Source organism: Haliotis rubra, unplaced genomic scaffold (assembly GCF_003918875.1).
Source record: "Haliotis rubra isolate DU_JTF1 unplaced genomic scaffold, ASM391887v1 Scf188, whole genome shotgun sequence".
NCBI classification, from domain to species: domain Eukaryota; kingdom Metazoa; phylum Mollusca; class Gastropoda; order Lepetellida; family Haliotidae; genus Haliotis; species Haliotis rubra.
Window position 1 is genome coordinate 873680 of NW_025765869.1, and position 24390 is coordinate 898069.

General features: G+C 38.8%; 1 protein-coding gene across 1 annotated transcript; it reads left to right on the plus strand.

Moving 5' to 3' along the window:
* Window positions 1-384: 384 nt before the first annotated feature.
* On the plus strand, window positions 385-19376 carry LOC124274142 (cytochrome P450 3A21-like). Its single transcript, XM_046709467.1, has 14 exons — window positions 385-541; window positions 3256-3343; window positions 7759-7811; window positions 8155-8251; window positions 8851-8964; window positions 9362-9450; window positions 13856-14007; window positions 14218-14354; window positions 14482-14572; window positions 15063-15220; window positions 15457-15545; window positions 16118-16255; window positions 17461-17611; window positions 18206-19376. Exons 1-14 carry the CDS (start codon window positions 468-470, stop codon window positions 18284-18286), a joined length of 1512 nt encoding a protein of 503 aa, XP_046565423.1. The 5' UTR covers window positions 385-467; the 3' UTR covers window positions 18287-19376.
* The last annotated feature ends 5014 nt before the right edge of the window (window positions 19377-24390 follow it).

Here is a 24390-nt window from a genome sequence, read left to right on the forward strand (position 1 = left end):
ATTTGGGACATCGAACATGGTTAATGAGTGGCACGCCATTGCGTAAACTACAGCCACATCACATCGAGACATATGTAGTCTAAATAATTCCAACAGTAAATAAAACCTAAACGATTCAAATGTGCAATGTCACTTCACGAACAAGGACTTGTTTGTCAACTGGTACGATGCTTACACATGCACTATACATGTATGCACTGATAAACCCATATACATCAGTCTTGAAAAGGGATCCTTACAAAGCAGGATCACAAACAAACCTAAACCAACCCGAAACTACTGTGTATACAACCGTACTTATGGCTGGAGTGCACTCGAGGTCATCCCCCTACCCGACAACCAAGGCAAGACATTATTATGCACTCAACGCAGTCAAGCTGGCTCGTTCCCATTACGCCATATCTAGGACACGTGATGTTTTGTTCGGTGATATAAGAGCCGTTTACTCGTTCAGTTGTCATATCGACATGGAGATCTTGGGGCTTGTGGACGTGCCGCTGTATCTCCTACTGTGCTTGGCGGCCACAGTGCTGATATACATGTGAGTAGGCAACTTTGTGCGTAGAAATGTTTTATCATTACGTCAGCATCTTTAACAGGCGACATTTAATAACAGAATGCATGTAGGGAGAAAGATTAATCTCAAAACAATACTATTTCTAGAATGAATACATTTTGTAAAATCGTGCAAAATACATGACAGGTGATCGTTGTTCAGTTGACGATATTACTAACGAGACGTTATTCAATAAAGTTTTAAATTATTGTTAAACGGTCACCCTGCTCGATCCAGCCAAACAAAATCGCTAAAATAAATTGCACATAAGAAAAGAAACGCTGACGCAGTTAAAACTCGCATGATCATAGCCAAAAAAGCACAAAACAAATATCCCGGATATGTGTGCATGTACGTATTTTGTAATTGGGTGTGTCCCCACGTGTGTATGTTTGCATGCATGCGTGTGTGTTCGTCTCTCTATCTTTTTCCTCTCTCTGTGTGTGTCCGTGTGTACCCGTGAAGGTCCGGGTTAGAATATTGATCTTCAGTAGCCCATGCTTGTCGTAAGAGGTGACTAATGGGATCGGGTGGTCAGGCTCGCTGACTTGAATGACACATGACTTCTGTTCCCAATTGCGCAGATCGATGCTCATGCTGTTGATCACTGGATTGTCTGGTCCAGACTCGATTATTTACAGACCGCCGCCTTATAGCTGGAATATTGCTGAGTGCGGCGTAAAAATAAACTCACTCCAACACTGTGTCCGTGTGCATGCATTTGTGATGTGCGTGCGTGTGTGTGTGTGTGTGTGTGTGTGTGTGTCCATGTGTATGCTCCTGTGTATGGGTGTGTTTTCTTGCATGCATGCATGTCTCTCTGTCCGTTTGTCTGTGTCAGTCACGTCAATGACGCATGCCATACAAGATGAATTCCTATACAAGACGACCGCCTCCGTGGTGTAGTGGTTAGAGCGTCCGCCCGGAGAGCTGAAGGTCCGACAGCTTCATACCAACACACGTTAAAATATGGTACTTGTTGGTCCCTGTCTTGCGCTCGGCATTAATGACTGCAACAAGGACTTGTCGGCTCGAAGTCAGTATAATGTCGTCTGAGTGGGGTATTCATGCATATCTGCGGCAAGGTATCTCAGTGGGCTAGCACTATAAAACCAGCTTAAGTCTGGGCTCGTACAGGCAGCCACACATACACACGCATGCACGTCGTCATATGAACGAAATAGTCTTCAGTACGTATTGTTATATGACAGGCATAATTACTGCAGAACAATATTCCATGTGTATATATATATATCGTATATATATCATATTCACTTAGGGGGCAGTGAAGTTCTATATTTACATAAGGGGAGCTAACCCTTGACTCGCATGTCAGGTTATATCTCAAGCTATTGAAAGAGCAACATTGCGTGTGACGATCATTATACTGTGGATACTCTGCAAGGTTTCAAGTGGGATTACTGTTGCTGTTGTCTTTATTACTACTGCCACTTCGCTTGGTTTATATCACCGCCTTTAGATCTGCACTGCCACTCCATTTCGTACTGCCATAGTGATGCCTTTCTAGCGATTTGTTATGATTTTAGAATACAACTATTAATTAGTGAACAATAGTTATTATTAATTGTTGTTTGTTAGTTTTCATGTATTTCTTATTTGTTCCCTTGCCTCTCACAACTATTTTCAGTACAACCCGTTTATTCAACAAAAATAAAACAAACAATATATGTTTTCATGATATTTGGGAATAAGTTTCCAACATTTACTGAACTTGTCGGCGTGCTTAAAACGGTATAAAGCTCCCTTGTTTCCAACAAGGTGGTGACATACTGGGTTATGACAAATTCTGTGAAATTTCCTTTATTTGAACCTTTCCAAGTCAATACTTCAATCTTGATGATATCAGAGAACGCATAATAGAGGGACGGCCCTCCCCAACAGTTTATCACTAACCATCAGCGCTGCGGCCTGGCATGCAACTGATACACATCGACACCCTGCTGCTAACTTCCCGCTACCGGTACACATGCGCAACAGATGCGCAGACATTCGCAAATGAGCACTCTGGTAACCACGTAAACAATATTGCGTAATATCCGGGCCGAGAGTTAATTCCCTTAGCGGGCACACTAGAAGTGTCCGGCCTTGTCATTATATGTTGTACTGTGAAGCATTTCGAGTCGGGGTGTCATCTCAAAAACAATATTTTTAAAATCATGAATCCTCGGAAAGACACGAGGGCCTGTGACTGGCTGGTGTTTCACTAAATGACGCTATTATAGTCTCTGATTCTAATTTTATATTATTTTGCATAATTTTTATAAAGTTTATAGTCCCAACACGATTTCACATTATCCAAGAGCGTTAATGTTTTTATAATGCCAGTTTGGGACTAGCAGTGATTATGCTTTGGGCCGTAGCGCTGATGGTTTTGCGCATTGGCTCGAGGGCAGTCCCTCTATTATATGGTCTCTGATAATATTGAATGCTGGAGATAGAAGTAAATAGTGTTGGCAGGGTACAGCTGTATGTGTAAACCTGTTCAATGTCTTTTATCTCATAAACACTCACGTGTTACTCAGAGAACCATGGCGGGATAGATATTATTTCGTTTGAATACTGTAGCACCACATTGTGAAACAATCCCCAGACATTCAGTACTACATTAAAGTATGCTCTGATCTTTAAAATATTCATGTGCTTCTATCGTTTGCTAATTATCAGATCGTGTTTTACAGATATGGAACATGGAACTACAATTACTTCAAGAAGCAGGGCATCCCGGGGCCAGCACCAACGCCTTGTGTTGGAAACAATGTTGGTCAGGTAGGTTCCATAATACTCCTTAAAAAACGTACAGCACACCATAAGTGTCCGTTGGTAAAGCTGCGGGGATGGAAACATCCATATTTCGGATTTAACAATAGCCTTGTCCCTTTTCTCTTTGTCTCACATCAGCGACCAACATAATGTTCTATTTATAGTCCTTCTCTGACTTGTATCCTGTGTTGCCGTGTTTTACGGTTAAACTTGACTCGACTTTGCATGTATTTGCGACAGGATATGTTCACCTTTTGGCTCACATCTGGTTACATCAATATTTGATAGTTATCAGTAAACACATGATCCTGAAATAGAAGGAATCGCACAATGGGTTTTAGCAGTCTGAGAGATACCTTACCCATCCTAGCATCTCAGTTCTCAAGCTCTTTAACTAACATTAAAACAATACAAAGAAAATGATTCATTGATGCCACAGTATGGAGACTGTCCTTCGACAAACTGATGACTAGACTGAGGTGAGAACTGAATTCTGCTAAATGAACAACAGGCACTAACCTCTAATGAATGCCATGGAAGCCTATTGTGATATTACTATACTGACACACATTGAAAACGCAAAACCAAATTCAAATGAGGAAAACTTAACAAACAACAATACTTGGATGAAAATTGTTCTACAGTTATGTTGAAAATTTCATTGTGCTTCATTTTCATAAAACATGATTGCAAGAGTTCCGCCAATATGACTGACACGTCAAGCGTCACACACAGACCCCCCTTACGTCCGTCAGTAGCGAGGGTGACCTCCCTGAGCCTGTAGACATGCACGGAGTCGACGTGGCATTGATTCGCACAAACGTCGAACAGGTGCTTGGGGGATGTTCTGCCACCCCTGTTGTAAAGCCAGGGTCAACTCAGCGACGTTGTTTGGCTGACGTTGACGTTGACATTGATGAATCCGGCGACCAAGCTCATGTTCATGTTGCTGCCTGTAGACGCGTTGTCTGCCATCTGCAAATGACACACAGAACCTGGACCCATTGAAAAACACCCACTGGATGGAGATTCATGGTGGTTGGAAGCTATGTTGCTGTGCAAACAGGAGTCTGTTGACTCGATGACGTTGCGTAATGACGTTTCCCGATATGGCCCCTTAGTGTCACAGCCTGCAGACGTCAAATGATTGTCATGGCGCTGATGTAGCGTCCTTTACGTCCTACGGTGTTTCGAGGTGAGTTTGCTGCTGTCTGAAAGCGGTTTCTTTGGTGAACTCGTCGGATGTACCGGTCTGGACGTGCCGTCGTGACAGGAGTTTGTCCTGGTAAGGGACGGTCACTGACGCTTCCAGTTTGCTGATGACGATTTTGGAGTCTGTTGATGGTGGATGGGCTCACTCCGAAGTGGTGGGTGACCTTCATTTTGTGATGTTCCCACCAACAGCATCCCGATAGCTTGTTCCCTCTGCTGTTCACTGAGCCGTGGCATTTTGTGACTGCTAGTGAAACGGTTGAACCATAGTGCCTTTTATGCGTCCAAAACCTGGCTTTGCATATGACCCCAGCGAATTTGCCGTCATCCACACTTACATTCAATGTGGGCCACCCTTCCTATCAACCACTATCAAAGTGTGTACACGAACGTCACTGCGAATGCTGTCCCAGTTTCAGGCCTGTGCGTCTGACCCCAGCGTCAGCCACAATGACATTCAAGGCAGGTCACACAGACGGTGCTGGAAGCATTTGCTGATAATTTACCGTTTACGAAAACTGCTGGCTGCATCGCTGCTTTCGCTCTTTGGACTAGTGGAGGGAGGGTACGATTTTTCTAAAAATCCACAAACACGCGATGACCTAGCTATAGATTGAAGCTATAACAATAACACAATACAATAGATAGAGTCGATACGGCGATAGTAACACACGATACAGCGATGAAACGAAAGAAGAACACGTAACAGCAAGAGTGAGTGAGTTTAGTTTTACGCCGCTTTTAGCAATATTTCAGCAATATCGCGGCGGAGGACACCACACATGGGCTTCACAGATTGTACACATGTGGGGAATCGAACCCGGGTCTTCGGCGTGACGAGTGAGCTCTTTAACCACTAGGCTAAAACGTTGAGGGGAAAATGTTCTTGACGTTCTTGAAGTACAGAAAAATTTGCAACTTTACCAACGTACTGCGCGTTCACTCCACTGATGTTAAATACCGAAACGTGCACCTTTGTAAAACTTACCTGGGGTGCCCACCCTTTGTTACAGGTTCGTATAATGATACCAAATTCCTAACATAATAGAAGTTTGAAACAATTGTGTTTTCAAGCTGTTTGATACCGCTTTCTGTTTTGTGTATCAACACTAGCAAATGCTTGCGAGCTGTTGCTTGTGACACACCCGTGTAAACCAAGAAATACAAATTATGACATATCACAGCCAACATGATGAAAATATGAGCCGCAAACCTGACCAGGCGTAGAAGGCGACTTGAAGCTCATGTTCATGTTGCTGCCTGTAGACGCGTTGTCTGCCATCTGCAAATGACACACAGAACCTGGACCCATTGAAAAACACCCACTGGATGGAGATTCATGGTGGTTGGAGGCTATGTTGCTGTGCAAACAGGAGTCTGTTGACTCGATGACGTTGCGTAATGACGTTTCCCGATATGGCCCCTTAGTGTCACAGCCTGCAGACGTCAAATGATTGTCATGGCGCTGATGTAGCGTCCTTTACGTCCTACGGTGTTTCGAGGTGAGTTTGCTGCTGTCTGAAAGCGGTTTCTTTGGTGAACTCGTCGGATGTACCGGTCTGGACGTGCCGTCGTGACAGGAGTTTGTCCTGGTAAGGGACGGTCACTGACGCTTCCAGTTTGCTGATGACGATTTTGGAGTCTGTTGATGGTGGATGGGCTCACTCCGAAGTGGTGGGTGACCTTCATTTTGTGATGTTCCCACCAACAGCATCCCGATAGCTTGTTCCCTCTGCTGTTCACTGAGCCGTGGCATTTTGTGACTGCTAGTGAAACGGTTGAACCATAGTGCCTTTTATGCGTCCAAAACCTGGCTTTGCATGTGTATGTCATGATAATCATGCACCCCAACAGGTCCAAGGAAATGCCAGAGTTGTGTTTTCATGAACTGTACCAATGCCAGAAACACGAAAAGGGTTCGAACCCAGATGTGCATATGGTTTTATTCGGCAACCTCACATAACTATATTTTCATGTGGTAAATGAAATTGCTTCACAAAACTTGTTAGAAATTGCCAAAATGGGTTTTACGTTTTCAATGCGTGTCAGTATATATCACACGCTTGTGTGTGAGCTAAATATATTCATGGCAATAATGGTTGTCACCCCTTCAAGTTTTTAATTGGAGAGGGGTGTGGGGTGGGGTGTGAAGTGTGTGTGGGTTGGGGTGGGGGGTGGTGACAACCATTATTGGCATGAGGATATTATGGTGCTTATATTGAAGTTTTAGCTTGATGTCGCTTGTGGTGACAGGTTTACCGATATATGATAGATGAAGGCAATCTATTCCACTAAGTTGACAAACTTCTGACTTTTTAACAGCATGTCTGGAAAATGGGTTCAGGTTTCCTTCGGTGGGTAATTATTATAATATATAACTGATAATCATATGTAATTTTTGCATTTCCCAAATGTAACTCCTGATATATTACTTGTTGTGGATCTGTAATTACCAGCAAAAATTTCGTATTAGTATTACTCCATAACATATCTTTCTCACCGGTATATCAGTCTGGCATTGAGTTTCAGATAACATAAAGCTCTTGGTTTCGAAAATACCAGAAGTATGCGTATACAATGCGTTCAGGAGCCTGGGCCTAGATTTTCGAAGCTCTCTTAGCGCTAAGATAGTCGTAAGTTAATGTTAATGTATGGCACTTACGACTATCTTAGCGCTAAGAGAGCTTCGAAAATCCAGGCCCAGGAGTCTTATAGGTCTGGAGTCTGTTTAACATTTGAAATGGTTCGATACGGAAACGTTATCCTTTCCATATTTTTACTTGTTTCACAGATTTCCACAGGACCATATTTGATTTGCTTTTGTATAGTTTATTCCTATGTTTGTGACGGCGCCAAGTGTGGGTAAGGATACCCTCACCTTTTCTCAAACATCATCCTTGTTTGACTTGCTTAGGAATTGCAAAGTTGACTTTTTAGGGTGTTGGAAGTAATTGTACGTTATCTTTTTTAGTTTCAAATTCAGAATTGGTAACACTTTATACTTCGTGGAGAACAAGAGACTTCCGGGATCCGATTCCATTTAACGCCGTTTTACGTTTGCAGCATATATTTTATATTCCTTTGAAGTTATCTGTCATATGAAAATGGTTGTGGCAGATAGGTCCAGCGGAGAGTATTTCAACATAACATAAACATAAGAATGCCACGTGAAATATTGCAGCAAGGTTTATTCACTTCACTTTTTGCAGAATTTCGGCCATAAAGTGTACGCATGGAGTAAGCTATATGGAGATGTTTTTGGGTATGTACATATGTATTTATATATAGATATATATACTGACATTATGCAAAATTAGTTGAGTTCGACTTGTAGTCAGACAAAGAGCAGCTTATAAGAATACGACGAGGAAGCACCTGTAAGTTAATAACCCGCGCTCGTTACCCATATGACGAGGAACATCAAAAAGCATAGTATTACGGATAAATGAAGTTTATTGTTTTTTAAAAAGATATTATTGTATTGCATTGTGTGAAACAAAACCGTGTGTATAACAGCACGCCTGAAAAGTATTTTGTTTGAACTTTTAACAGATATGAAGTGCCTTGTGATATTTAACCATTTATGACGTTGTGTTTTTTGGCAGTGTCTTCCTTGGAAGGACACCCGCCTATGTTATCTCCGATCTTGAAGTTCTGAAACAGGTTATGGTCAAGAGTTTTGACAATTTCAGAAACCGGACGGTAAGCAATGTGTTTTATTTAGTTATAAAGGAGGCCCCTGAAAACAATAATATCGGCTTTGTGTGCTTTTAATCTGATTAATTATAGCAATAGTCACGTGGTGGGTGATGTTCATAGCAACTGCTATTAAAACAACCCAAATCTGGATCTTAGGTTCGGAGAAAAGGTTTTGTAACACACAAATGAAAGAAAGGTTCACCTTTAATTATTTTTACTGTTTCTGTCTGTTTACCTCTTCTGTTTTCGTGGCGGCGGGGTAGCCTAGTGATTGATGGAATATTGCTAAAAGCAGCGTAAACCCAACTCACTCACTATATTGAAAAGATACAAACTCGATATTTCATAACTGATGCTGTGATATCACAATATACGATGACATTCCCTGTAACCTGGGGGGTTATCATTTTCTTTGTGGCAGTAAGGAAACATTTATTCACTTTAAAAAATGACAAGACTTCATTACATCATTATTTCCATTGTAAATGTTGGTGGGGTAGTGGTTAAAGCATTCGCTCGCACACCAAAGGCCCCGCTGTGATATTGCTGGAATATTGCTAATAGCGGCGTAAAACTAAACTCACTCACATTTCTGTTTTCAGGCATTGAAATTTCCCTTTCCCTTTAATTTATCATTGATAAACTTGGAAGACGCAGCGTGGAAGAGAGTGAGAAATACCATCAGTCCTACCTTCACTGGTGTCAAACTGAAGCAGGCAAGTGATTCTATTCGTCTTTATATCCCTATGGGTGAATGAATATGCGTTGAGTAGAATGAATATCAATTACAACTTGACGTATTCCATCCGTCTTTATGCTGCAAAAAATAAATACGCTTTGAGTAGGATGAAGACCAGAACATACCATTGTTGAAAAAAAGACCTGAACTTATAAGTAAAAAATTCCACACCGTGTACAATAAAAACTGTGGCCTATGAACTTGAGATGTCAAGAGGTTTGACGTCGAATTCAGTGTATGTAGAAAGGTGCATGCACGTCTCTGTGTCTGACTTCTTCCACGGGGCTGGTGTACGTTTTAGAGATAAGTAGTATCACAATGTTTGACTCTATAAGTATTGTAGAAAATATGGTTTTTCTCTTCTCTGTATTTAGATGTGTGGATCTATCAACGATTGTGGAAGGACTCTTACAACAAACTTCTCAAAGGTCATGGGGGAAAACCGTGGAATCAATGTAAAAGAGTGAGTGCATTGTTTGTTGTTTGAAGGTATATATATATATATATATATATTATTTTATTTTATTTATTTATTTATTTTAAATCTTTTTATTTGTTCCCATAATATTGAGTACAAGCATATAAAGTAAAGCAATAAATGCATAAATACATGATCAAAGTTCATTGGGTTCAACAAAAATGTTAGGTCAACTGATAGCATAGAGAGAATATACTCCAGTAAAATTATTCCCCTTTGATTAAAGATTACGTCAGAAATTAAATATTGAGAATAAAGGAAACCATTTGTCTGAAAATTTATCAGATTTATTGTTCCTTCTGGATATGAAATTTTCAACCGTATAAATGTCTTTCAAAATTTTTGAAATATTATTAACTTTTGGAATCATTTTCCTCAAAGTGCAAGTATATATATATTTTTAGCAGATAAGAATATATGATTTAGTAATGGCTTATTACCCAAAATTCCAAACCAAAGCAAGGTCTTTGTTATTTCAAATTTCTGTATATTTTGGGTTATCCAGTTTTCAAGTTCCTTCCAGAAGGTTTGGGTTACAATACATTCCCAATATACATGACATAAAGTTTCACTATCAACATTACAAAGGCTACATACTGCATTGTCAACCAGTTTCATTTTCATAAGTTCTTTTTTTGTATAAATAATTCTGTGCAAAAATTTAAATTGAAAGTCTAAAAGTTTTATATCTTTCACATTCCTTCTGCAAATATTAAAAATCATACGCCAATCAAAATCAATATCGTAAAATAAGTTTTCCCATTTGAGGCAAATGTGAGGTTTAATATTGTCAGATAAGAGTTTATCATAAAATAATCTTGAACCTTTTCTCAAATCCATAAAATCTTTATGAAGAAAGTTATCATCCAGATCATTGTTATGTATATTTCTGTATTGTTTTATGGTCAATTTCCATGATTCAGGTATGATATAGAAAACATATCGAAGATCCATATATGTACCTCTAAAATCAAATTTGAGCTTCAGATCTTCAAGAGACATAAAACCATCTTCATTACAAAGGTCCTTAATTGTTAAAATTCCATTTTTAGCCCAATGCTTGATAAAGTGATTTGGGTTTTTGAAATTATCATTCAGCCATAAAGGTTGTGCTAAAATTCCTTTAATGTTGTCTGCTTCTATGGTATTCTTATTACAGTATAATTTCCATGCCAATAATACATTTTTCCAAAAAGGATTATCAATTTCAACAATATTCTGAAAATTTGCTCCATATTTTAGTATATCATTTAATGGAAAATTGCATGGATTACTCATATTTGTTTTTCTAAAATAGAGTCTGAGTGAGAATAATTTCATGGCATGAACAAAGGTTTTAATATCTATCATGCGTAAACCCCCTTCTGTATAATCCTTTCTCAAAGTGCTCCGTTTAATTTTATCATTTTTGTCGTTCCAAATGAATCTGAAAAATAGTCTCTCAAGGCAAGTGATAAATTCATCAGGTGGATTAGGTAAAGAATTGAAAATGTGAACCAGTTTTGAAAGAGCCAATGTTTTAATTACAGTGATTTTGCAAATCAGTGTGAGATGTATTTTTCTCCATGTTGCCATTAATCTATTAATTTCTTCAAGTCGTTTTCTTGTGTTGATTACCCATAAGTCATTCAAATCAGGTGTGAATTTAATACCCAAAACTTCAAATTCCTTTCTTTGCCATTCTATATTCAAATCTTCACAAATCATATCTCTGCTACCTGCATTTGAGCCTATCCAGATTGCTTTAGTCTTATCGATATTTATCCTTAACTCTGACATATTGTAAAAAGTATTAATGGTATCAATAGCAGCATACAAACTTTCATCTGAACCATCCAAAAATAATTCAGTATCATCAGCATATTGTCCTAATTTATATTTCTGAACATCAATTACAATACTCTTTATATCATCATTTTGCCTTATCATACATCCAAGGATTTCAGCTACAAAAAGAAACAAATATGGCGATATTGGGTCACCTTGCCTGCAACCCCGCTCATTAGGGAAGAAATCGGAGAGATGTCCATTCTTAATAACACATGATGTTGTATCATAAGTTAATAAATTAATCTAGCGTATAATCTGTGGCCCAAAACCAAATTTTAGTAAAACAGAGATGATAAAATCTTTAGAAACTGTGTCAAAAGCTTTTTCGAAAACAATTAAAATCAGCAGACCAGGAATATCTCTTTTCTTTGTTTCAAATATAAGATCATATAATAACCTTGTATTTTCACTAAGAGTTCTACCCGGTATGAATCCAGTCTGGTTATTATGTATCAAAGAGTCTAAGGTGATTTTTAACCGTTTAGAGATACATGCACTAATTATTTTATACAAAGCATTTAATAAAGTAATTGTTCTCCAGTTCTTTAATAAGGCCATATCTTTATTAGCTTTAGGTATACGAGTGATAACTCCTCTCTTCATGGTAAGAGACATCTTATTTCTTCTTGAAACATCATTGATAAATCTGACAATCCAAATTTTGAGTTCTTTCCAAAAATCTATAGGAAATTCATCAGTTCCAGGGCTTTTGTTATTCTTCATACTTTTTACTGCAAATGATATTTCATTCATATCTATTTCTTTTTCCAAATTGTCTCTAAATTGGTCACTCAAGATTGGAATTATTACATTGTCTAAGTGGTCATCGTTTTTATAATTCTTGTCTGAAGAATGAAGTTTTTTATAAAATTCTTTCAGTTCATTTAATATTGATTTACTGTCAGTAATTTCCTCATTCTTATCTGTAATAACTCTATTTATTGCTTTGCTGACATAATTTCTATTTTCTAAATGGCAGAAGTATTTTGTTGCTGTTTCTCCTTCTTCATACCATAAGATTCTGTTTCTAGGTTGAATTCCTCTTATCTCTTCTTCTTTAATTTGTTGTAGTTCCAATTTTAATTTTGTAAGGTCAGATAGTAGGGATTCATTAATATTTTGGAAATCTTTTCTAATATCATCTTCACAGTCTTTGATTATAATTTCCAATTCACTGGTCTTATTTATTGTTTTCTTTTTGAGGAAAGATGAAAAAGAGATTGATTTTCCTCTTACTTTCATCAGAAAAGTTTCCAAGAATGAGCTTTCATCAATCTTCAATTTAATATCCGAATCATCAACATTTTCACCATTATGTTCAGTATCTAAATATTCTTCAGTTGTATCCCTCAAGATTGATCTTACTAAATCAGCATATTCAGGATGTAAGAGTAAGGAAGTGTTAAATTTCCAATAACCCCTCCCTCTTTCTTGGTTGATAGTGTTTGAAAAAGTAAAGCTACTGGCTGAATGATCTGTTTTATAACCAGGTATGATATCAGTCAAATATTAAAGGTATATATAAGGTATATTTTGTTTCTTTATAATTTAATGTGGAGAGGTATATCATACAATTCCCAAAGATTAATCCTTGTGCGAAAAAGGGGTTCACGAACCTAGAGATAAAATTGAAAAGAAAATCCGTGGAACACACCCAGAGATTACACCCCCATGTATTGTTTTATTATTATTGCTGGATTATTGCTGAGAGCAACAAACGGATAGGTCAAACTGTGTAAATAATCAACTCCGGGAGAGACAATCCAGTAACTACGAGAACAGAATATGACAAATCTTCAGAATGACAAACCAGACATGGGAAAACATAAACTTTAACTTCTAGTATAAAACTATTGAAATTTTGTTAAGGATCAGTACTTTCAAATGGTCTTCTTCACATTCTGTGCATCCTTTGAAATGGTGAGTGCGTCATTGAGTTAACATTGCTTTAAGACGCATCAGCATTGTTGCAGCTATTTGAAACATCCACGTTAAGTCGTGTTCTACTGTCTCAGTGACTGACTGACTGAGTTTGGCTTTACGCCGCTTTAAGCAATATTCCAGCAACTTCACGGCGGGGGGCACAAGATATGGGCTTCACACGGTGTGCCCATGTGGGGATTCGAACCCGGGTCTTCGGCGTGACGAGCCAAAGCTTTAACCACTAGACTACCCCACCGCCCCGTTCAACTGTATCACACCACTGCAGCAAACAGTATGAAACTAATCAGTCGGAACATCCGTTTAAACAAATCCTTGTGATAGGAACCCCACATACCCAATCCAGGCAGAAGTGCATACACATCATGCTGTCGACTGTCGTGCAATGATGTGATAATGATGTGCAACGACTCCCTCAATGTGTCCTATCACATATTTGCAAGGACCTTGTGTACATTGCGTTATGACTGCAAACCTCTGAAGGTTCATCAGGGCAGTGAGGTCCTTTGGGATTTATCAAACCAGGGTATTTTAATCATTAACTGTTGGAAGGTTGTTTTATTTCATCGAAACTTTGCAGCATATACTTTCAGTAGTATAATTAGAAATGTTTTTTCAGCTACTTTGGAGCTTTCTCTATGGATGTGATTTGCCAAACTGCCTTTGGGATTAAGGTTGATTCACAAACTGATTTCAACCACCCGTTTGTCGTTAATGCTAAGAGGTTATTCCAACCAACAAAACTAGCACAGGCTTTCTCGGTAGTGTCAGGTAAGTGAAAAGGAAACTGACCTAAAATACCAGTTAAAGTAACTTTATCTCCATGCTAAAACCCCTGTAACAGTAATAAACACTGTTTTTCTCTCTACTGTTTGTAAGTAGCTTTTCACAATATCACGGCGGGAACGCCAGAAATGGGCATCACGGTATACCTGGGCATTATATTTAAAGGTTCAAATGGAGGTTTATTTCTGTTTAAAGGTGCAGTTCCACCACTTGAACCGATCATCGCTAAGCTCGGCTTGGGAGTCTTTCCACGGGACACCATAGACTTCTTTGAGACGATCACCAGTGAACTGATGAAACAGCGAGGAAATGATAAAACACACCACCAACAGGTATGATGAGAGAGAGAGAGAGAGAGAGAGAGAGAGACTCACCTATCATTTAACCATACAACATGTAAAATTGTATAGTTTGTGTTTCGTGCGACGGCACTAACAAACATGTTTTCTATATTTATAGGGAACAGACTTCCTGAAACTGATGATGGATGCTTCAATCGAGGGAAAAGATGACAACGCTAATGATCAAACGGTCAAACATTCAGTCAGGCGTAAGTAGGCACTTTATGTCATGGTTTTCGCCCTGGAAGGTATGGGTTTCGCACTGGGGTGCGTCACCTAAAAAGGTTTGGGGAACATTTCATTCCAGTGGTTGAGGTTGACTCAATTTCTTGTCGTCCCGGGACAGATTACCACTATACAGTATTGGACAGGGAATGGGACTCCATTGCTTCTGCCATTCATTCTTCTGTCATTTTAAAACGACAAAGATACCTTCTGACGTCATCGCATTATTACTAATAAAAATATGCTGCCATCTACTTTTCATCGTTTCTATGGTTACCTCGATAGCGTCAGCATGACACGCATCTATTTTTCGTAACTATGCACACACTTCCATTGTGCAATGAGAGATGTATGATATTCATACAACGTAGGTGATGTGGCAGATGTTCATTAGACTTGTATGAAGTTCACATTTTGTTCTCTGTGCACAAAAATACAATGTTGAAAAGGAATGACATAAGTTTCAACTTACAGATCTATCGAGGGATGAAGTAATTGCTCAGTCCATAACGTTTTTTATCGCTGGTTACGAAACTACAGCGTCCACCCTTACCTTCATATCTCACTGCCTGGCCATGAACCCGGATGTACAAGAGAAGGCCTACAATGAAATCAAAGAAATGTTGGGAAATGTCAGTATCAATATGTACAAGTTGCCTTTGAGTTAAAGGTGTACAGTCATTTTCTATCTGTTGTTTTCAGTCTCGTTTATGGAGTTTGTTGGTCTTTGTAGTAGTTTCGATAATTTATTGATCAACTGTTTCATTGACTGACATTATGAAATATGAAGACACATTACTATTACAACTCAAACGTTATAATTACTCATCCATATACTGGATATTAACAGTCTGTGTTTGTTTGTTAGGAAGAACCAACCTATGAGAACATTGGGAAACTGAAGTATTTGGACAACGTGATCTCAGAGACGCTCAGACTCTACCCGCCAGGCTATTTGTAAGTGACAAATGTTTTACAATAGGAGTGTTAAGACAAGTTACATTACTGTCCAGTATTGTGCATCACGTTTATAGCATAAGGCCACTACAGTTTAGGGCGACCAGTTACAAGGTTAGGATTCCTGGTTAGAATGGTTCCCAGCAATCGTTGCTGGTCGTTAGAGATGACAATGATGATCGTATGGACAGGCATGATCTTTGATCACAATAGTCAATATTTCCTTGCCTGTTCCAGGATCGATTATATACATATAGCTGGAATGTTGATTAGTGAACTACACATATTTAACTGACTTTGTAAACAGAGTCAGCCATGATTAGTGTGAGTCTGTTTCGTCACACTGTAGTATACTAGTCTGAATACTATTCAAAATGGCGTTAAACCCAACTCATTCACTGACATAACATGATTAATAGCTACCAACTGTAATGAACAGTACGATCTTGAACATTACTGATTGTATGATAATGCCCCGTAAATACATTTGCTAAAAAACTCATAAAATATCATCTTGAGGGTCAATGGACATTTTACAACATGCTCCAAGCTGATCCAGACTTCTTTTTTAGGATCACCCGGTCTGTTTCTGAGACCATTGAGATCAAGGGCCTAACTTTCTCTAAGGGTCAAACTGTCTTCATTCCTGTGATGGCTATACACAGAAATCCTGAGCTCTACGAAGATCCTGATTCCTTCAAGCCAGAAAGGTATGGGGCTGACATTGGTAGTTGGTGATTTTAAAACATGCAAAACAAACAGTTCCCGAAAATATTGGTGAAAAAATATACGGCGTCAGTCGTAGGGGTGGGTATTGCAGAGAATTTTCATATTGCGATATATTGCGATGCGGAAGCATATATTGCGATTAGTCTCTCGTACAGACCCTGAAGCAAATATATCCAAGAAAGCCCACGCAAGTCTAGAAAATGTGGCAAGTCTAGATTTTCTCAATGAAGAAAGTCTCAGGGCTCCTTTTCATTATATTTTATTTTTTTTTACTATGAACTTTTTTCAGTAAAATATTTTCATTTCAGAGACTAGTTGTTAGTCTAATATTGCGATATGCATTGCAATATATTGCAAGGATTATATTTTTAACAAAAACTAATTATAATCGAGTTAATGCTTGATTATAAGCAAAAACACAACAAAATCACTATGATTGATTAACCGTTTATAAAAAACTTTTAATCATGACAAAATAAAAATGTAATTAACATTTGGCACTAAGGAAACAGGGAAAAGAACAATTAAAAATACGGAAATATCCGAAGATTTCCGAGTGTTACGAAGTTTTCCGAATGCATGTCAAAATACCGGTTTTCGATCAGCGTATCGCAATACGTATCGTTTTCATGTCTGAACCGGTAAATACCGGTAAACCGGTTATATTGCGCAGCCCTAGTCAGTCGTATCTGAATCCGTTGCGCAGAGTTGGGTCGCTGAGCATGTTAGAGACCTATGATGGTAGGTTCAAATTTCGATCTGGAGGAGTTTCCGACATTCGTCAGCGCCATATAGCCATACTCGTGGGATTCACAACTTATATCATAGCAAACGTCTAAAACCTGCATCCCTTGGAGCTTTCCTCCAGCATAAAGTTGGTACTCTCTGAGGAAACTGAAATACCTTTCAAAGCGGCGTTATACACCAAAGGAGAGTAACAAACACACACACACACACACACACACACACACACACACACACACACACACACACACACACATACACACACACAGAGTGAGAGAGAGAGAGGTGCACAAGTCTTGTTCATGTTCACTTTGCACAGGATCCTACATATTTTGATACGACTACTTTTGAGTATTTGTTATCTGCGCTTTAATATCGTACATGTGTTCTTAGCGTTGACTTAAATGTTATATTTGAGTAACTGCAGGAATCTGTACTTCAGGTTTGAAGATCAAGACAAAACTATGGCCTTCCAAGCTTTCGGGTATGGACCAAGGATCTGTATTGGGATGCGGCTAGCCCTGACTGAAGTTAAAGTAGCCTTGATCAATGTTCTGAGGGCAGTGAAGTTTGAACGCGTGCCCGATACACCGGTAAGATTCCTCCATTAACATGTTTCACAAGCACATATTTTATCATCTTTTTATTATCCAACACGTGTGAAGAACAATAAAAAAATGACTTGTGTAAAAAATGAAACAGATTTTTACACAGACCACATTATCATACAACGTCTTGGTTATCAAGCAAACGTCCGGATTTTCATGCGTCTGGGCTCTCGTGCAAAGTTCATGCTACGTTAGAGTTATGATCCAAACTACTGTTCTTCATGCAAGCGTACAGCGCCCCTTCAGTTTAACATAGTACATTGGCCAGTTTACCATACAGATTACGTCTTTGAAAGCATGCAAACCCACATTGGTTTTGACAGCACAAACTTGAACACATTCTGTGAACTGAATAATTAGAAAAAGCCCCAAACAAACTCAGTTCTCTTTTGGTTAGAAAAGAAATTTTGATTCCCAGCTTTCTAGCGAAATGCTGAAACGAAACGACTTTGTAATGGAAAAAAGGTTAGTTAGTTTCTGAAGGTAGTTCATAGATAATTGCTTTCCCGTTTAGGTCATTGACAAAAACTATGACCTCCCATTCATGTTACAACTGCATATGTCTTGGTTTGTTCACAGGAAGTACTGACGTTTGGTCCGAACCCAAACGTTCTTCAAACAGACATTGACATCATACTGAAAGTGTCTCCAAGATGTTGAAAACAGCAAAAATGCAACGACAGTTCCCAGGATGTATCTGAGACTATGATACAAATTGTGTACATATTACGACCACCAAACCAATGAATATATACGCTGTACCACTTTACGTCAGTGGTCATTGATATTGAATCTTTTCATTCTTGAACTTTGATTGTTTTGTAATACGTCACGCCGAAGACCCGGATTCGATTCCCCACATGGGTACAATGTATGAAGTCCATTTCTGATGTTACCCGTCGCGATATTGCTTGAATATTGTTATAAGGGGCGTAAAACTAAATTGATTCATTCACTACTAGCGGGAAACGGGAAACATATTCAAGGAGAATGTTGGGACTCTCGACTTCAGAGTTTAGATGACTTTTCTTCCATTGACCCGGAATCAGTTAATGCCCGCATTCAAGTGTATACATTTCAGATACTCTCCTGCTTCCGTGACATACGGAAATGTCTACATCTCATTATAACTACTGAATACATTTTACCATTAGTTACTGTAATAATACATAGTAAAGACGATATTTAAACACAAGAGGGTGTTTAACACAAAAAGAGAACAAGGAATTTTAAATATTCATTTGTCTGTCAGGCAAAATCACGTATAATCACGACACTACCGCTGTCATAGAACATATATTGTACATGGTTAATATCTTAATGTTTGCGCTGTGTGTATTCATACCAATACGCCGAACATATTCTATCAGCTTTTCAATGTTCAATTGTATACTGTATCAAATCAAGATGTCAACATAACCATGGGTCTACCGCCGACATGTAACGTATATTGTAGATCTATAATTGTATTTTAATGTTTGTGCTGCGTATATTCATGTAAATGCATTGAACATATTCTAACTGCTTACACATTCAGTTGCACATTTGGTGTAGTATCTGTAGCTGGAAAGTCAAGCACGAAAATATAGTGGTAATGCTTGTAATTCAGATGAACATGTATTCATACAGAATTCTCACGAATGAGTCTAATTTGCTTTCTTTACGTACTTTTAAAAGCTCTTAATGCTGCATGTTTGGTGTTCTTTATTTGCCTGTATTCATTTACACTGAATAAACTCAATAGAATGCTTTTCTGTTCATGATCCAAAGAAGTGTTTTCGTAGTACCACCACTACATTGCTTGCTGGAGAAAAACGGTCCTATTCAACCGTGATACAGGGGGCAACGCAACAAAACGTGACAGCACGTAATAGGCCGTAAGAACACTTGTAGACGGTCGGTACCAGCATCTCACGGTAATTTCAAGTTTTATCACGTTCGGCCACGTTTAGCCTTGCTGCCCGTTTTGTCCTGGTTCTCACGGAAAGCTATAGGTTGTATGGTAGCCGATTCGTCCCGTTCTATCACGACACATCCAAGCGTGTGACGGTTTACAGGGCCGGTGCTCTCTGGCATTCCCTATCTGCAGCTGAGGCTGGCCTTCGTGCTGAAGCAAGGACTCGATGTATCCCCAAGCAAACGTACAAACACAAAATCTTCTTATCTTGGGGGTTCTTGCTGCTCTTGTCTCGCGGATACAATGGCTGCTATTGCTTGGGAGGACTTATTTGTGGGCACAGACAAAGCTGACCGGCATCCACGTTTCATCCGTAGAAAGTCCTGACAGAACGCGCAAAACGTGTCAAAACCTTGATCAAAACGTGAGGGAACCCACCAGAACGCGACATGCCCGGAGGAAACGTAATGGCATTCGTAATGGACTGCGGGCCGAGCCGTAGTGCGCCTTTGAGCTTCCGGGACTCAGCTGCCCGTTTATCTCAACGGACCGTCACGGATGCCGTGATAGACCGTCAGAAAACCTAGCAGGACCGAAGAAAACTTGACTTTGGAGGAACAAAATCGTCAAAATCCCACCTCGCACTACGTTTCGGGCAAACGGGTTTGTCGTGGCCGCCGGGAACACAGTGTAACCGTAGCATAAAGGAATACTGACCAAAGGGACGTTAGACGTTAGACACTCGCATGGAATGAGTTATAGCAAAGGTCTGTTATTAACACATTTAGAACACCTTGGTGGCCTGATAATAAATATCATACTACTCACACTTTGCTAAGGATCACAAACATTCATTCACAACTTAAGATAAACGGAGATTCATAATTTGAAATTGTATCCATTTAGAACTGGATAAATAATAATATGGCAACTCCTCTCTAGGCAAACACTCACTTTAATGTAACCTTATGCACTTGATACATGAGTAACCACAAAAATGGTTTTCATTGCACCAATCAACCATTTTGCAAATCATGGTACGAGTCACTGACAAGTACACAACACCTGTCAATAGCAGGTGTAGGCTCCACAAGATGAAATGACAATGAAACCTAGGATCCATGCTTTCAATGAGCTTAGATAACTATTTAAGTCCAATTTGACCCCACATCATAGTTTTCTGTTGAATGCATGATTTGATCCTTAGCAAAGTGTGAATAGTATACAACTTTATCGTCTGCGTTGCAATGGTCTCAATCCAAATTATCACCTCGAGCCCGACACGAAAAACTGCAAATGTCATGCAGCAAAAAGTGTACAAGGCCGCAAGTGCGTAAACAAAGCCTGGTTTCAGACCCACTCGAGGAGTGACTGAGCAGTTTTCCAGTTACATTTAACTGCTCTGTTTGTATTGAACACTGGCCTGGTTTATGTTGCACAGCTGAATGGCTGTGTTTTTTGTGTTTGACGAATTAAGAAAATATGTGCATGTCTGCATGATTAAAATCAGTGTATGAAATAAGCCTAAAACTCTAGCCAAACACCAGGGCTTGTAAGTTTAAAATGTTACCAGCCCAAAATGGATTTAAACAGTGCAAAATATGGTGAATTTACTCAGGTGTATTGAACATCTAAAATTTGTACCAGACCATCGGGCTGGCTAGCTGTAAATTTAGACCGTCCGTCAGAAATCTAGCCCGTCTCGGGCAGTCGGACAGGCCTTATTTCATACACTGTTAAAATATAACATTAATTGAGAGGTCTTTGGTGTAATTATTATTCGTAAGTGTCTGATGGTTCACTGGGTTCACAAAAGCTGTTATGTTCTCACAATCCTGAAATTACCGCTACTGTGTACACCTTTACCGCAAATGGCGGGCGGTATTAAGTGTTCCTCTGCACAAGATTGCTCTTTTTACCTATCATTATGTTGATACCGGTACCCAAGTCTGGAGTTTGTGCTTTGGGACACGTGGAATAATGGCATTCTTTCGCAGCTGAAGGGTTGCAAACAAGCGTTTGTTGACCGTGGTTCTAACATTGTGTCACTGTCCAGTATTGGTATCCCCCCTATGGATACAATATGTGAAGGCCATATCATGTATTCCCCGTTGTGGTAATCGTGTACTAATAGTGCAAAACGCAGCGTGCGAACCATATTCGAACTCACAGTGCCACTTAAAAGTATTGCTGCTACCATATGACATCAAATGTATTTAGGGTCAGACTACAGGTCCATGAAGAAATAAATGTATATCTTTCCCAGTTGTTTCTTAAAAAATTGACAGAAAAATAGCACCAATTCTTCTCTAAGGTTCCGAAATATGGGGAGTTAAGTATAATGATTCCATAAAACAAATTCACGCTTTGTCGCTTTTTTCAACATTTCTCAGGTGTTGGTAAATATGCCTCTAACAATTAGGAGAAACTGGTCGCACCAGTCTCTTTGTTTCATCACAGTTAAGGGCTGTCAAATATTGCATAAAGCTACTTCGTGTGAATTAAAATAGATTTACCGTTCAATGTTAGACGATGTCAAAAAGATTGGATGATAATGGGAAAGTTTCTTGTCTGATCTAAGAAATATACTTTTTATGTCTCTCTTTTTCCCATGCATGCATATCTCAAGATGCTGGAAATGAGGAGTTATTAACCTTTATCCTTAAGCAAAGATTAAATGACATATTTTCTCAAAACTGGCACTGTCAAATATCATCCTGTGTCATTATACAAATATAAAATCATTACTTGTTCCTGAAAAATATTTATCTGAACTATAGGATAGAACTTTAAGGAAAGCATTCTGTAAATAACGAATATCACTACACAATTTTAATGTTAAAAATCTTAGAAATACGTACGTGATAAAAATAATAGTTTATGTCACTTTTTGTAATGAAGGCTTTGTCGAGGATGAGTTTCATGTACTTTTCCTTTGTTGACATTATCAGTTTCTCAGAAACAGATACCTCGCCCTATGATCTCAAATGTGTACAAAGATGAACAACACATGAAAAACAGACTAAACTCAAGAAATATTAATATAATATTATTTGTTGAAATATTCCTAAAAAAAAAGATTTTGAAATTAGACGTTAATATACGTTAATATATGTATGTATACTTATATTTCCACGTGACTGTGCAATGTAACTATATAACACCACCACAACTGTACTGTAGGTCATATGGCCTGAAATATCAAACTTCTGTCTGTCTGTCTGTCTGTCAAATGCAAGCTTCGCGTATCGTGTATGTGATAATGTCTTTCCCGCATATACATCTGTATGTCAATACTGTCTATGTATGCCTTTCTCGTGTTTGGTGGAGGATCGTCTAATAGCTGGAATATAAAGGACCATTGAATTCGTGACTTGAGGTATTTCTTGCTCCACACATATCACCTCAACACGGGCTAACAGTAGCTTAATCCTGCCTAACTGCAAATACATTGTACGATATGAACTTCTTCAGATGAACAGTTCAAAAGGCAATGTTTCAACTGACTGACTGAGTATGGTTTTACGCTGTTTTTAGCAATATTCCAGCAATATCACGGCGGGGGACACCAGAAATGGGGTTCACAAATTGTACTCATGTCGGCGTGACGAGTGAACGCTTTAACCACTAGGCTACCCCACCGCCCCGCAATGTTTCAATTTCAGCAACATGTAATATACACACTGCATGGGAAATATGAACGGAACTAATTCTTGAAAATATCCTAAGATTATTGTGATATACATGATTGTTCTGAACTTTCACTTTTATGTAGTGTTTTGTTTTAAACATATTAATTGAATGTGAAATGACACCCCATTTGTAATTTGACAACATTCACTTTCAAAGACAAAGCTGCGATATATAATCACTGCTAACCCATCTTCCGAAGGCAACAGTGTTTTACTAATATATACCAAAGGCGTTTTTGGGTAAACGGTTGCTTCGAAAGATGTCATCTAAGACCTCTTTCTTTACATCGAATAAACTATTTCGTAAAAATCTATCTTCCACCGAAGTCCTTAGAACGTTCGTAATATTCAAAATCGACTTTCGGCTGAACAAAACTGTTCATGAATGTATTATGAAGGAGGAATTCATAGAAAGGTGATGGGCTCACGGGTTCAAACCAATGCACTATTTAAGCCTCCAAACGTTATCTCCCTTTACCTTCGAAAAACGTCGAGAGGACACGCACGCATCCTTCTTTGTTGAAGCCATCTGATAAATATATTTGATCACTTCTAGTTTCTTCTACGCCTGTGGTCCGGTTCATGTAAGAGTGACGCTGATCTTTTGCGTTCACCACTTTTCTTAAAAACCCAAACGTGGGCACAGTGCCTGGAGACCAAGGCTCAGCCATCCAGTTGTTCGTGCTTTGTAAGGGATATCAGCGGGCGGACTGGTTGTTGCCTTTGTTATTGCTTTTTTTTTTAATCGTGTGAACCAGGATGATGACCCAGAATATTTGATTGGTTCGTGACCTCTGCTGCACCACGCATAAGGGCAATCGATATTATTAGGGCGTATCCTCATATTGATCAACAAAGATTAAATAAAGTTTCGTCTTGGAATTAATTGGGAAATAGCCATCTTTGTATTCCCTTAATATTTCAGATATTTTACAAACCGGCTTCAAACTTTGCCCATCTAGCTTATAATGATAGCCCGATGTACAGAGACCCGCCAGACCCAGAACGACATTGAAACGGACAAACCCGAAGTTCTTTCGAATTTCGATGCTTCTATAGTCTCCTAAATGAATATATTTTAGAGACAGCAGCACATTATAAAATTAAATCAATAAAATATGATGAAATGGAGACTATTCGCTATAAAAAAAATGCAGTAATCTAGGCTTGAAAAT

Bases quoted from the DNA above. Each gene is read 5' to 3' on its own strand.
- LOC124274142 (XM_046709467.1), top strand. From the start codon at position 468: ATGGAGATCTTGGGGCTTGTGGACGTGCCGCTGTATCTCCTACTGTGC. The intron at 542-3,255 runs GTGAGTAGGCAA...CGTGTTTTACAG, and splicing joins GCCACAGTGCTGATATACAT to ATATGGAACATGGAACTACA. The intron at 17,612-18,205 runs GTAAGATTCCTC...GTTTGTTCACAG, and splicing joins AACGCGTGCCCGATACACCG to GAAGTACTGACGTTTGGTCC.